This window comes from Macaca fascicularis, chromosome 1, assembly GCF_037993035.2.
Source record: "Macaca fascicularis isolate 582-1 chromosome 1, T2T-MFA8v1.1".
In the NCBI taxonomy this organism is placed as follows: domain Eukaryota; kingdom Metazoa; phylum Chordata; class Mammalia; order Primates; family Cercopithecidae; genus Macaca; species Macaca fascicularis.
Genome location: NC_088375.1, coordinates 181,579,194 through 181,592,857, shown reverse-complemented (window position 1 = coordinate 181,592,857; position 13,664 = coordinate 181,579,194). Strand labels below are relative to the sequence as shown.

At 57.4% G+C, this 13,664-nt stretch overlaps 1 protein-coding gene across 3 annotated transcripts in view; it reads right to left on the bottom strand.

Moving 5' to 3' along the window:
* Positions 1-1,489: 1,489 nt before the first annotated feature.
* Positions 1,490-13,664, bottom strand: part of SLC1A7 (solute carrier family 1 member 7) — a 55,093-nt gene continuing 42,918 nt past the window's right edge. The window contains exons 6-11 of one of the 3 annotated variants that reach the window (XM_065522335.1): positions 7,770-7,869; positions 6,868-7,101; positions 4,916-5,287; positions 4,107-4,241; positions 3,200-3,302; positions 1,490-2,532 (exon numbers count right to left, since the gene is read on the bottom strand). In XM_065522335.1, the coding sequence (XP_065378407.1) occupies positions 2,314-2,532; positions 3,200-3,302; positions 4,107-4,241; positions 4,916-5,287; positions 6,868-7,101; positions 7,770-7,869 (1,163 nt within the window). In that variant the 3' untranslated portion in view covers positions 1,490-2,313. Of the gene's footprint in view, positions 2,552-3,199; positions 3,303-4,106; positions 4,242-4,915; positions 5,288-6,867; positions 7,102-7,769; positions 7,870-13,664 lie in introns of all 3 variants that reach the window. The other 2 variants (XM_005543333.4, XM_045370840.2) reach the window with 2 other exon arrangements.

Below are 13,664 nucleotides of genomic sequence, written 5' to 3'. Positions count from 1 at the left end.
TTGGGAATAGTAGGTGAGGCCTGAACCAGCACACACGGCCTATGAGCTCACTGTGCATTCCCAGAGGTGGAGCATCCAAGCAAAGGACCTCCTGGGCTTTGGGCCTGTTAAGGGCTCACCTGGAGGGTCACGGGTCATCTTCACTGAGGGGGCGTTACCAGTGGGTTCTGTCCCTTAGAGGAGAGCAGGGGACTGGAGGCAGGCCTGGGAGCTGGAGCAGGGCTGACGTGGGGGCCCAGGTCTCTGCAGACCTTACCAGGAAAGAGCTAACAGATGCACCCAGTGTGCTCCCCACCCTGGGGGGGGCAGAGCTGGGAATGGGAGAGGAAGCCACTGGGAGGTGGTACCCAGCTCTGAGCTAAGAAGAACCTCTGATGGGCAGAGCTGCCCCACGGTGGATTGAGATGCCCGGGAAGTGGTGACCTCCCTGCTGCTGGAGGTGTGTGAGGATGCGCCTACCAAGTCCACTAAAGAGCAGACTCCTGCCTTGTGCTGGGACAGACTCGATTGCTCAAGGAGTCTCAGAGATGTGGCACCGAGAAGGGGCTGGTAAGCCTGTCCGCATGAAGGTGGAATGACTCATTGTATGACATCTGACCTCTCCCAGGTGAGGAGGCCTCAGTGAAGGAAGGATGCTCTCATGGAGGCCTACAGCCCCCAGCCCTGCAGTGGGAGGAGGTGTCCTGGGGTCATGCTCTTCCCAGACTCCTCAGACTCCGCCCCTGGGAGGAGGGCGGAAGGAGTTCAGGAGTGGGGCGCTGGGAGCAGGTGCCCTCCTGACGCTAGTGAACTGGGGGAGGCCTGTCCCCTCCCTGGGCCTCAGTGTCTTCATGGGCATCATGGTGCAAGCCCCTCCAGACCCAGGAGCTGTATCTTCTCCCCAGGGCGTATCTGGAACAGGCTGTGTGGCCAGGACCCTTCTGCGTGCCCTGCAGGCCTCCTGGAGGCAGCCTGGGGTGGGAGAATGAGGGAGACCATCTGGAAATGTCCCTGGGCACGCCCCTCTCTAAAGCAAAGCACTCACCACAAGGAGCCAGACTGGGAAGGAAATGTGTTTCTTCTTTGGGGACCGATCTCAAGGCCCTGCCGGCAGAGCAGAGTCTAGACCACGGCAGAGAGGTCTGTCCACACTGGACAACGCCCAGCTGCCCTGTGGTTATTGGGACAGGCTCCTGGGTAGGCTAGCTTGTACTCTGTCTTCTGCATGTGACAGCTCAGACAGGACTGTCCTTACTGCAGCCACCAGGACAGGCTCCTCTGCACTCTGGCTGCCCACACACTGGCAGGCCTGTCCACACTGGCAGCCTGGACAGACCTGTCTATACTCCAGTTACCTGGACAAGCCTGTTAGATTCTGGCCACCTGCATAGGCCTGTCCATATCCTGGCTGCCCAGACAGGCCCGTCTGCACTCTGGCTGCCTGTATTAATAGCCCAGTAGCTAATATCATATTCACTGGCTAGCATAAGGTGTTGAAGCCCACAAGAAGTAAAAAACAAAATAACTTTATTTAGTCAACACTGAATTTGCAAACACGGAAAGGAATAGAAAACCTGACTCCACTTGGATGCACAGGCCTTTGGGGAGTTCTGACACCACGGCTCCATCGGCAGGTCCACCAGAGCATCCTGGCTGCACCTCCCTCCCGGAGTCCTGGTTTGCCTACCTATCCTGTGGGAGGTTGACTTGGATGTGTCACGGGGGCCTTTCAACTCTAGTAAAGACATCTATCTCCACATCCAAGGAGCTTTGCAAGAGACACGTGGTGGGACAGGAGACTGGACGCACTGTGGCCTGGGGAAGGCAGTAGGGCTCGGCCCTGGGCTGCTCCCCTTGGGGATAGCTATGTGGCTGAGGCCACCTGTTATGGGGTGGGGCCTGGGTCTGGACACAGCTACAGGATGCCCTGTCCTCCAAGAGGAGAGGTGGGGCTTGAAAGATTTGTTAGTGTCTTGACCTTAACGTGAGACCTTGGACAAGTGTTTTCAGCTCTCAGGGCCTCAGCTCTGTCATCCAGAAAGTGGGGCTGGATAACCCCTGCCAGCTGCCCTCACCGGGCGCACACGGGGGAAACTGTCATGGCGGGGCCTCGGGCAATGCCGGGCCCATCACTCCCTGGTTGGGGCTCCCCCATGCGGCCTTTCCCTTCTCTGAGATCCATTTTCTGTCAAGCGGGGTGAATTCCAACCTCTCAAGGGTGAGAAGAATGTGTGATCCTGGCCACTGCCGGCTGCTCAGGAGGGTTGGAGAGTTGAGTTCCTGCCTCAGGACTCTGCCCCTGGAGGCCTCGCCTGCCCCTGCAGCTCCGCAGGCTCAGACATTGGTCTCCAGCTCACTGATCTGGATGGTGCAGTGGTCCAGACTCACAGCGGGCGGCTCCTCGTCCTGCTCCACTTGAACGGGGACGTGGTGGGGGCAGGTGGGGCCCAGGGTGAGCTCGGAGGCCTCGGCCACACTCTTCACACAGCCATTCTGCTGGGCTGCCACAATCTCCTGGAGGCTCACTGGCTTGGTCTCGCAGGGCAGCAGTTTCTGGTGAAGGGAAACAGGCCTTGGTAGCGGCAGGAGGGAACAAGGTTAGACACTAGGGAGGACTGAGGGCCAGTGGGGCAGAATGAGCTCAGGGCTAGGAACCACAAGATGGATTTTCCTGCAGACATGCTGTGTGACCTTGGCAGGTCACGGCCTCCCTGGGCTCCTGTTCCCAAGCTGTCCTGCCTCCCACTAGAGCTGCCTTAGTAGAGGAGGGGACTTAATCCACAGGGTCCAGCTGGGGAATCAGTGGCTCCCCTGCCTGACCTCAGCTTTTTCCCCATGATGCGGGTACAGCCTTCTCCATTTGCCTGTAGAAGGAGCCTGAAGGCCACACAGCCTGCACAAACCTACCAATGCTCACATCGTGGCTAAACTGGACAGACCATCCCTACACTAGAGTGTAAGTTCCATGAGAGCGGGGAATTTTATCATATTTTGTTCCACTGTTCCTCCTGTGTCTGTATCAGTGCCAGCCACAGCGGGTGCTCAATACATAGATGTTAGAGGAATTAGTCACCCTGTAACAGAGGAGGAGACCGAGGCCCAGAGGCATGGAGGGAGGGATTGGCTGGAGGCTGCCCAGCTGGTTGGTGGAAGATCTGGTGCCCTGCCCACCCCGCCTGGCTCCACCCTTCTGGCAGCCTCTGGACCTCACTGCGCTCACCTCAGTGCCTGTGTCCCGAGCAAAATCCTTCCGACATATGTGGGCCATGATCCCCGCTGCCAGCGCATCACCCAGCACGTTAATCATGGTGCGGAAACGGTCCCTGGTGAGCCAAGGTGGGGGATGAGTGGTGGGCACTTGAAGGGGAGCTGGAAGAGGGCAGTGCTCAACCCACCACAGCACAGCACAGCCGGTGACCAGCTGTCCTGCAGAGCCTGCAGCCAGATGGCTTCCTGGCTCCTCCCAAGCCCACCCTTTGGCATCATTGAAGCAGTTTCTTGGCATGTGGCTGTGGGTTCAGCAGGTCCCCATGCTTAGAAGTGTCAGGCTTGGTTTAATCCTCTGCTGTTTCTGTCTTGAAATTCTTTTTAAGTTTTTTTGCTGTTTGTTTTTTGAGACAGAGTCTTACTCTGTCACTCAGGCCGGAGTGCAGTGGCGCCATTTCGGCTCACTGAAACCTCCATCTCCCGGGTTCAGGCAATTCTTTTGCCTCAGCCACCCGAGTAGCTGGGATTACAGACACATGTCACCACTCCCAGATAATTTTTTTTTCTAATTTTTAGTAGAGATGGGGATCTTGCTATGTTGCCCAGGCTGGTCTTGAATTCCTGGGCTCAAGGAATCCTCCTGCCTTGGCCTCTCAAAGTGCTGGGACATATAGGCGTGAGTCATCATACCTGGCCTTTACAGTTTTTGAACTGGGTTCCACATTTTCATTTTTGAACACTGGACTCCGCAAACTATGCAGCCAGGCCTGTGCTGATGAGTAGCACACTCCCATGGTGCCAAGCAGGGCAGTCCCCAGCCTTCTACCCTGGGGAAGGGACTCAGCCCCTCACCCTGATCCCTGCTGACCCTGAAGTCAGCCTCTCCCAAAGCGCTAGAGCTGGAGATAAAGTCCACTCACAGAGCCCAGTCAACGGCAATGATGAGGGTGATGTCATCGGTGGGCAGTCCCACGGAGGTGAGCACGATGACCATGGTGACGAGGCCGGCCTGGGGGATGCCGGCTGCTCCAATGCTGGCTGCAGTGGCTGTGATACTGCAGGGGTGGGAAGGGGAAGAGGAGCAGCAGGAGGGGCGGGGTGCATTGTCAGGGTCTGGCTCCAAGGAAGAGGTTGAGTGTCAGGGCTTCTGGGACAGCCATTTGGGGTGGGGGGTGGGTAGGAATGCCACGCCAGGAAGCTCCCAGGGACAAGTCCCTCCTCACAGTCCTGCAGCCCCATGGACCCCCATTCCTGGCCTCAGGAGAACCCCTGGGGAATGTGCAAACACCTGTGTCTGGAGCTGTGTCTCTGTGGGTTCCAGGAAGCTATATTGCTATGGAGCTGCCCAGGGACTCATTGACCACCACGTGGCTCTGCCTGCCTCCCTCTGGGGCCTGGCCTCCAGGGTCAGACCTGTGTGCTTGGCTGGCCTGTGAGGCCTCCGTCAGCCTCAGCCCCACCCCAGCTCCCCTTCCTCGGCTCCTGCTGCACCGGCTTCCTCTCCGAGGTCCTGAATCCTGTGCCTGGCCTCTGCTTGCCCTGTGCCCACCAGCAATGCCCTCCCTCCCAGCCTGTCCTCCAGGCTCGGAGCTCCCAGCTCTGGCCCTCTGCCTGCCATGCCCCGAGCCCAGGTTTGCTTGTCTCAGAGACCCCTCAGGCCTCGGAGCCTGGGAATCCTCAAGGCCGCCAGCCCCCGCCCCATCCACACAGGTGCGGTGTCAGGGTGCACCTGATGGTGATGATCTGGCCAAAGTCCAGCTCGTAGTTGTTGACCTGGGCGATGAAGATGGCGGCCACGGCCTCATAGAGCGCAGTGCCGTCCATGTTGATGGTGGCACCCACGGGCAGCACGAAGCGCGCGATGCGCCGGTCAATGTGGTTGTTCTCCAGCAGGCACTTGAAGGTGATGGGCAGTGTGGCTGAGCTACGGTTAGAGGGGCCGGTGTCTGCCCAGCACCCTCTTCCAGGATGGCCAGGGCCTCCGTTGGGAAGCTCACCCCACCCTAGGCAGCCACCCCGCCAGGAGTGTTTGTGCTCCTGCGGCGCTGCTGCGGCAGGAGGGAAGGACCGCGGGCACTGCAGTGCTCTCACTTGGTTCTTCCTATGAGGGAGGTGTTTGGGTGCATTTTACAGATGAGGAAGCTGACGCCCAGAGGGCGGGGCTGACTCATGTCACACTGCTGTGCGGAGGGATATGGAAGTCTGAGCAGCAGGGCCCTGGGCCAGGCTGCCTGGGCTTAGATTCCAGCCTCCTGTCAAGTGGCCCTGGCGAGTTCCTGAACCTTGTGCCTTAGCATCTTTGTCCCAAAAAGACCGGGGTCACAGAGCTACTAGGAGGATTAAACGACTACAGGCTTGGACAGGACCTGGCCCGTTGTACCCACTCAGTCAATGGTGACCATGACTATTATTGTTACTATGTTTGTCATGAGAGTTCCTAGTGGCAGTGCTGGGACTAAAACACAGTCCGGTGTGGCCCCCGAGTCTTCCTCTCTCCTGGGCCTCTGCCTGGAAGTCCGGTTCTACTCGTCAGAGCCTCTCAGGAGCTCCAGACCTGTTGGGCTCGAGGCTGCGGTTCCTGCTGGCAGGAGATGGCCAGGGGGCTGCTGGCTCTGGCAGGCTTGGCCCCTGGCATGGGAACCGGCATGTTTGGGGCTTTGTCCTGCCCCCTGACCCCCTATCCTCAGGAGGGTGTTCCTGGCAATGGCTCCTGGGCTTTTCTTCACTGGGATCTGCTCCTCCTGAGTCCTGCAGGAGGTGCGTCTGCTGCCAAGGGTGGGCATCATATGACTGCTGTGCACAGAGGCCTGCAGGGCATTTTACAGATGGGGAAGCTGAGGCCCAAGTGAGGGCTGGAGGGAAGAGTGAGGACTTCAGTGCCAGAAAGATGTGGGTTAAGTTCCTGTGACTCCCTTAATGTGGAGCTCAGACACTTGCCATGGGGAGAGCCACCCTGCCTTCACGGCACTAAATGCTCCATGAGGGACCACTTCCTTCCTGCCCCCTCTACCGACGACGTGGTTTGCACAACTCTAAATTCCCGAGGTCTCTGCACTGGGCTGCGGTTTGGGATCCTTGAGGCCAAGTGCTGGCTCACCTGGCCCAGCCTGGCAAGGAGGAGCTCAACCTCCACAGCAAACCCGTGAGCTGGAAGCTGGAATCTCCCCCAGTTCGTGCATGAGGAAAGCAATGCCCAGGCACAGCGAGTGTGTGACAGAGCCATGGCTCAAGTCCCTGAGGTCTAGCAACACTGCCAAGGTTGTGACAGGGCACCCAGCCGGGACATCCCAGCAGCAGTGGACAGGCCGAGCTCCTAGAGCAACGCAGGGCCCGACTGCAGGAGAAGCACCTTGTGGGGCAAAAGCCAGCATTGCTGATGTGATTTCCCACAGAATCCACTGCATTGTCTGTCTGCCCTGGCTCGGAAGCTGCCCCCATGGGGACTCAGTGAGCTTGAGGACTGGGGCCGTCGGGGAGGGGGAGGCCTCGACAGAGGCCGAAAGATCGACCCTCCCACCCCGCGTCGGTCTTGTTACCCTAGCACCAGCCATCCCCGCGTTTGTGAGGTGGGCCACACTGGTGCTTTGGTGGTTCTGTGGCTATGAACAGATGATGACTGGCCAGACGGACAGGACTCAGCCCCTCCCAGCTCCCCACCGTCCTGTCCGTCCCCGGGGCTACCTGGAGGAGGTGGCCAGCGCGATGAGCAGGGCCTGCAGGATGCCGCGGATGAAGACGATGGGGTTCTTCTTGGTGATGAAGAAGTAGAGCAGGGGCAGGATGAAGAGCCCGTGGAGCACCAGCCCGCACACAACGGTGACCGAGTAGAAGCCCAGTTTCTTGCCGACGGCCCTGGGGTCATCCATCTCCAGGATCTTGCCAGCGATGAGGAACACAATGCCGAAGGGGAAATACCTGGGGGCGGGGCAGCCAGGCTCAGGAACCAGGCGGGCAGACACACCCCGGCCCCAGCCCCACATCGCTGCGCCGCCTTCTCCCTGAGCCTCCTTGGGCTCCTGCGAGGACAGAGCGAGACTGTGCCAAGGTGCCCGGCCCAGGCTCAGCATATGGCGTCCTTCATGCCGTTCCCTCCACCGCCCCAGCCCCGGACAACCTCTGCCACTCCTTCCCCCGCCCTGCCTTCGGGAGGCCCCCATTTCAGGCCCACCACCACCAGAGCCTACACAGTGCGCCTGCGCAGGCCGACCTCTGCGTTCCCCACTGAGCTCCTGAACTCTGAACTCTGGACCAAGGAATAGCAGCTGGTTCTCACTGCCAGCTTTCCTTTCTGCAGAAGCTGAGCTGGTAAGTCTCCACGTGATGGAGAAACTGAGCCCAGGAGAGCAACAGAGCCAGGCTGAGCTCTTAGACCAGGCTGGAAGGGGCAGGGGGCCCAGGGCCGGAGCCAGGCCTGGCTGGGGCTGGGGGACCCATGGAAACACATGTAGCTCTGGAGGCCCCGGCCCGGGGCTGAGCCTGGGCACAGCTTTCTGCTCACTTTAGGGGAGAAGAGGGTGGGGTCATGTCTTCCCTCCATCCACCCAGGGCTGGCGGGGGTGAGGTGGGTAAATGAGGAGGCTTACCACACAGCCACTGCCACAATCTTCATGACCGACTCATTGAGGCACTGGCAGAAGCTGACCAGGGGGGCCCCGCTCTCACCCATGCGGCCCAGCATGATGCCTGCGGGTCACAGACACAAGAGCATGTCACGGATGCCCCATGCGGGGGTGCAGCCACACTGTGGTAAAGCAGGGACAGACCCACAGGCCCACATGGGTCTCAGCATGGCTGGCTTCCCAGCAGCCTTGATGCTCCAACACTCCCCCACTCTCCCTCTCTCCCTCTCTCCTCCTCCACTACACCATCGACCCCACAGTGCTCTCACGTCTTCCTCCTCTCTCACCTTCCTCCACAAAGTGGCCAATGTTATCTCCTCAAGATAAAAATGCTCCCTGCCAAGCGCACCCCTGGCTTTGCTGTGCACTTAGGCCATGACAAGCTCCCCACTGCCTCACCCAGCTTGATGCCTCAGCCCCACTCCAGTGGGCCCTGCCTGCCCCTCCCTCCTTCTCCTGCCCATCTCACTGTGCCCTGGCACCACTGGCCTTCTTTAAGTTTCTGGAAGGAGGGAGTCCAGCTCTTCACTGCCTCAGGGCCTTTGCACAGGCTGTTTACAATGCCCCAGGCACTGGCTGCCCGCTCTCCAAACAGCTTGGAAGCCATCCCCACTCCCCTTTGCAAACGCCCACTTATTCTTCAGTATCTCACCTCTTAGGGCCTATTACAACATAACTGTCTGGGTTTTTCCCCATCTCCTCTGCGAGGTTAGCTCAGCGAGAGCAAGAACTGCATCTCCTTAGCTGGAGCATGTTAGATGCACAGTGATCAATGGTGAGTGAGGACTAAAAGCCCTCCCTGATGCTCCTGGTACCTCCCCCGGCATTCCAGGCCTTCCTCCCCAGCTCGCACACACCAGGAAAGGGTGGTGTGGGAACAGCTCTGTGGGGTGATCTCCATCAGGCCAGTCCTGAAACACGGACTGAGTGGCTGCCCTGCCTCCTGGTGAGACCGACGAGGGGAGCAGGGCACCCTGTGCAGCTGCCCTCATGAGGCCCACTGTCATGGTGCTGGGGCTCAGCCAGGGAGGCAGGGTGGGATTCAAACCATGGCCTGTGGGACACCAGAGAAGGGCTCTTTCCCTGTCCTGAGAAGCCTGAGCCACACAGTCCTTGGAGCAGCTAGCCTGTGGTAATGGGGTGAGGTGGGGGCCCTGCCAGGGTGGGTAGGAGAGGCTGGAGTTGGAGGTGACCCTGGGCCTACCCCTGTCCACCTGTCTTCCTGCCGCCTGGCTGATGTGGAGCCAGATTCCCCTGCTGGCTCCACCCTCCCCAGGCTCCTGCCCCTCCTCAGGCCGATTTGGATTTTCCCAGGGGCATCCAAGGACTGGCTGCTGGGAACCAGTGTGCATGGAACCCTGATGTGATGAGGCGGCTCCCTCACGGCAGGGCCAGCGGGACCTTAGCACCAGCCACATCCCAGGGATAGGGTGGGGAAAGGAGGCTGGGTTGAGGGAACCAAAGAAAGCCCTGCTCGGAGCCACTGTACAAGTGTGCTCACTCATACACGTGGGCAGACACTGGTATCTGCACCAACAGGCACAGGCACTGGCACATGTGGGCATTGACAGGCACAGGCACTGGCACATGTGGGCATTGACAGGCACAGGCACACACAGAAGCAGGTGCACACAGACACAGGCACAGAAAGACCAGGCACACGCTGATGCAGGGACGCAGGGATGCAGCTGCACACACACGTGAGCACAGGCAGATGTGGGCACACACAGGCATGAGCACACACAGACACAGGTGCACATAGACCCAGGCACACATAAGCCAGGTGCACGCTGATGGGGGAACACAGGGATGCAGGTGCACACGCACAGACACAGGCACAGACAGGCCAGGCACACGCTGATGCGGGGACACAGAGACACACGTGCACACAGACACAGGCACTGGCAGATGTGGGCACATGAAGGCATGAGCACACACAGACTAAGCCACACACTGCTTTGGTACACTCACACACCCCACCTTGGTATACTGACACCACCTTGGTGCACTCACACACTCCGCCTCGTTACACTCACACTACCTCGGTGCACTCACACAACCCGCCTCGGTACACTCACCCTGTCTCAGTACACTCACCCTGCCTCAATACACTCAGACACCCCGCCTCGTTACACACAACCTGCCTCGGTACACTCACACAACCTGCCTCGGTACACTCACACACCCCGGCTCAATACACTCACACACCCTGCCTCGGTACACACACACAACTCACCTCGGTACACTCAACCGCCTCAGTACACTCACACACCCCACCTCGTTACACTCACACACCCCACCTCGGTACATTCACCCCAACTCGGTACACTCACACTGCCTCAGTACACTCACGCCGCCTCGGTACACTCACACAACCTGCTTCGGTACACTCACACAACCCGCCTCAGTACACTCACACAAACTGCCTTGGTACAGTCACACTGCCTCAGTACATCCACACACATTGCCTCGGTACACTCACACAACTCGCCTCGGTACACTCAACCACCTCTGTACATTCACACTGCCTCGGTACACTCACACACCCCCACCTTGTTACACTCACACACCCCACCTCGGTACGTTCACCCTGCCTTGGTACACTCACACACACTGCCTTGGTATACCCACATGCTCCACGTCGGTACTTTCACACACCTAGCCTCAATACACTCACACACCCTGCCTCGGTACACTCACAAACCACACATCCATACACTCACACACACTGACTCAGTACACTCACACTCTCTCAGTACACTCATCCCGTCTCAGTACACTCACATCCCGCTTAGGTACACTCACACACCTTGCCTTGGTACACTCACACACCCCGCCTCAGTACACTCACATAACTCTCCTCAGTACACTCAACTGCCTTGTGTATGAGCCTTGGTATACTCATACACCTTGCTTCATTACAATTGCACACACTGTCTTGGTACACTCACACACTCCACCTTGGTACACTCACACAAGTCACCTTGGTACACTCACATAACTCTCCTCAGTACACTCAACTGCCTCGGCATAGTCACACACATCACCTTGGTTCACTCAGACACCCCCGCCTTGGTACACACACACACCTTTCCTCGGTACACCCACACACCCCGCCTCGGTACACTTACACTGCCTTGGTACACTCACACACTGCCTTGTTACACTCACACTGCCTCATCAAGACTCACACACCTCGCCTCAGTACACTCACTTCTCTGTGATACATGCATACAGACTGCCTTGTTACACTCACACCACCTTGGTACACCCACACAACCCACCTCGGTACACTCACACACCCCACCTCAATACAATCACCCCTGCCTCGGTACACTCACACTGCCTCGGTACACTCACACTGCCTTGGTACACTCACACAAACCACCTCAGTACACTCACACATTCCGCCTCAGTACATTCACACAACTTGCCTTGGTACACTCACACAACTCTCCTCAGTACACTTAGCTGCCTCAATACACTCTCACACCTCACTTCGTTACACACACACACCCCACCTCATTACACTCACACACCCCACCTCGGTACATTCACACACAACACCATGGTGCAATCACATACCCCGCCTAGGTACACTCACACACTCTGCATAGGTACACTCACACACACCACCTTAGTACACTCACACTGCCTTGGTACACTTACACAACCTGATTTGCTTTGGTACACTCACATTGCCTAGGTACACTCACACACCCCTGCTTTGGTACACTCACCCTGCCATGGTACACTCACACACCTTGCCTCAGTACATGCACACTGCCTTGGTACACTCACACAACCTGACTCAGTACACTCACACAACCCTCCTCAGTACTCACACACCCCACATTGGTACTTTCACATGCCTTGCCTCAATATACTCACACACCCCACCTCAGGACACTCACAAACCGTACCTCTGTACACTCACACACACTGACTCAGTACACTCACAGTCTCAGTACACACACACCCCATCTCAGTACACTCACACCACCTTGGTACACTCACACATCCCGCCTAGGTGCACTCACACATACCACCTTGGTACACTCACACACTCGCCTTGGTACACTCACACACACCACCTCGGTATACTCACACGCCCTGCCTTTGTACACACACACACACCCCACCTCGGTACACTCACCCCACCTCAGTACACACAACATGCCTTGGTACACTCACACACCCTGTCTCGGTACACTCACACACCCCATCTCAGTACACTCACACACCCGTCTCAGTACACTCACACCACCTTGGTACACTCACACATCCCACCTAGGTACACTCACACACACTGCCTTGGTACACTCACAAACTCACCTCGGTACACTCACACACACCACCTCGGTATACTCACATGCCCTGCCTTTGTACACACACACACCCCACCTCGGTCCACTCACCCCACCTCAGTACACTCACACAGCATGCCTCAGTAAACTCACACACCCCATCTCGGTACACTCACACATCCCACCTTGGTATACTCACCTCACCTTGGTACATTCACATGCCACACCTTGGTACACTCACACTGCCTCAATACACTCAAACACCCTGCCTCAGTACACTCACACATTCCACTTTGGTACACTCACAAAACCCACCTTGGTACACTCACACTGCTCACCTTGTTACACTCACCCACCCCTCCTCTGTACACTCACATCACTTTGGTACACTCACACACTCCACCTCCTTACACTCACACCACCTCAGGACACTCACACATGCCACCTCAGTACACTCATCCCACCTCAATACACTCACACACCCTGCTTCATTACACTCACATTGCCTCAGTACACTCATACAACTTTCCTCAGTACTCTCACACACCCTGCCTCGGTATGCTCACACACAATGCCTTGGTACACTCACATGACCTGCCTTTGTACACTCACACAGCCCACCTCGGTACACTCACTCCACCTTGGTACACTCACACAGCATGCCTTGGTAAACTCACACACCCTATCTTGGTACACTCACACATCCCGCCTTGGTACGCTCACCCCACCTTGGTACATTCACACACCACACCTCAGTACACTCATAGTGCCTCGTTACACTCACACCACCTCAGTACACTCAAACACCCTGCCTTGGTACACTCACACATTCCACTTTGGTACACTCACAAAACCTACCTCGGTACACTCACACTGCCTGCCTTGGTACACACACCCACCCCGCCTCTGTACACTCACACCGCTTTGGTACACTCACACACTCCACCTCGTTACACTCACACCACCTTGGTACACACACACACTGCCTCAGTACACTCACGCCACCTCGATACACTCATACACCCCACTTCGTTACACTCACATTGCCTCAGTACACTCACACAACTTTCCTTGGTACACTCACACAACCTATCTCGGTTCATGCACACACCACACCTCGGTACATACACACACACCGCCTTAGTACACTCACAATGCCTCAGTACACTCACACCGCCTTGGTACACTCACCCTGCCTCGGTACACTCACACTCCCCATCTCGCTACACTCACACACATCGTCTTGGTACACTCACACCTCCTCTGTTGTACACTCACTTCGTCTTGGTACACTCATACCTCCTCTGTATACTCACACACACTGCCTCATTACTCACACACCCCAATTTGGTACACTCACACACCCTGCCTTGGTACACTCCCACAACCCGCTTCAATACACTCATACACTCTGCCTCGGTACACTCACACACCCAGCCTTGGTACACTCACACATTTTGCTTTAGTACACTCACACACCCTGCCTTGGTACACTCAGTTTGCCTTGGTACACTCACCATGCCTCAGTACACTCACACACTACATCTCGGTA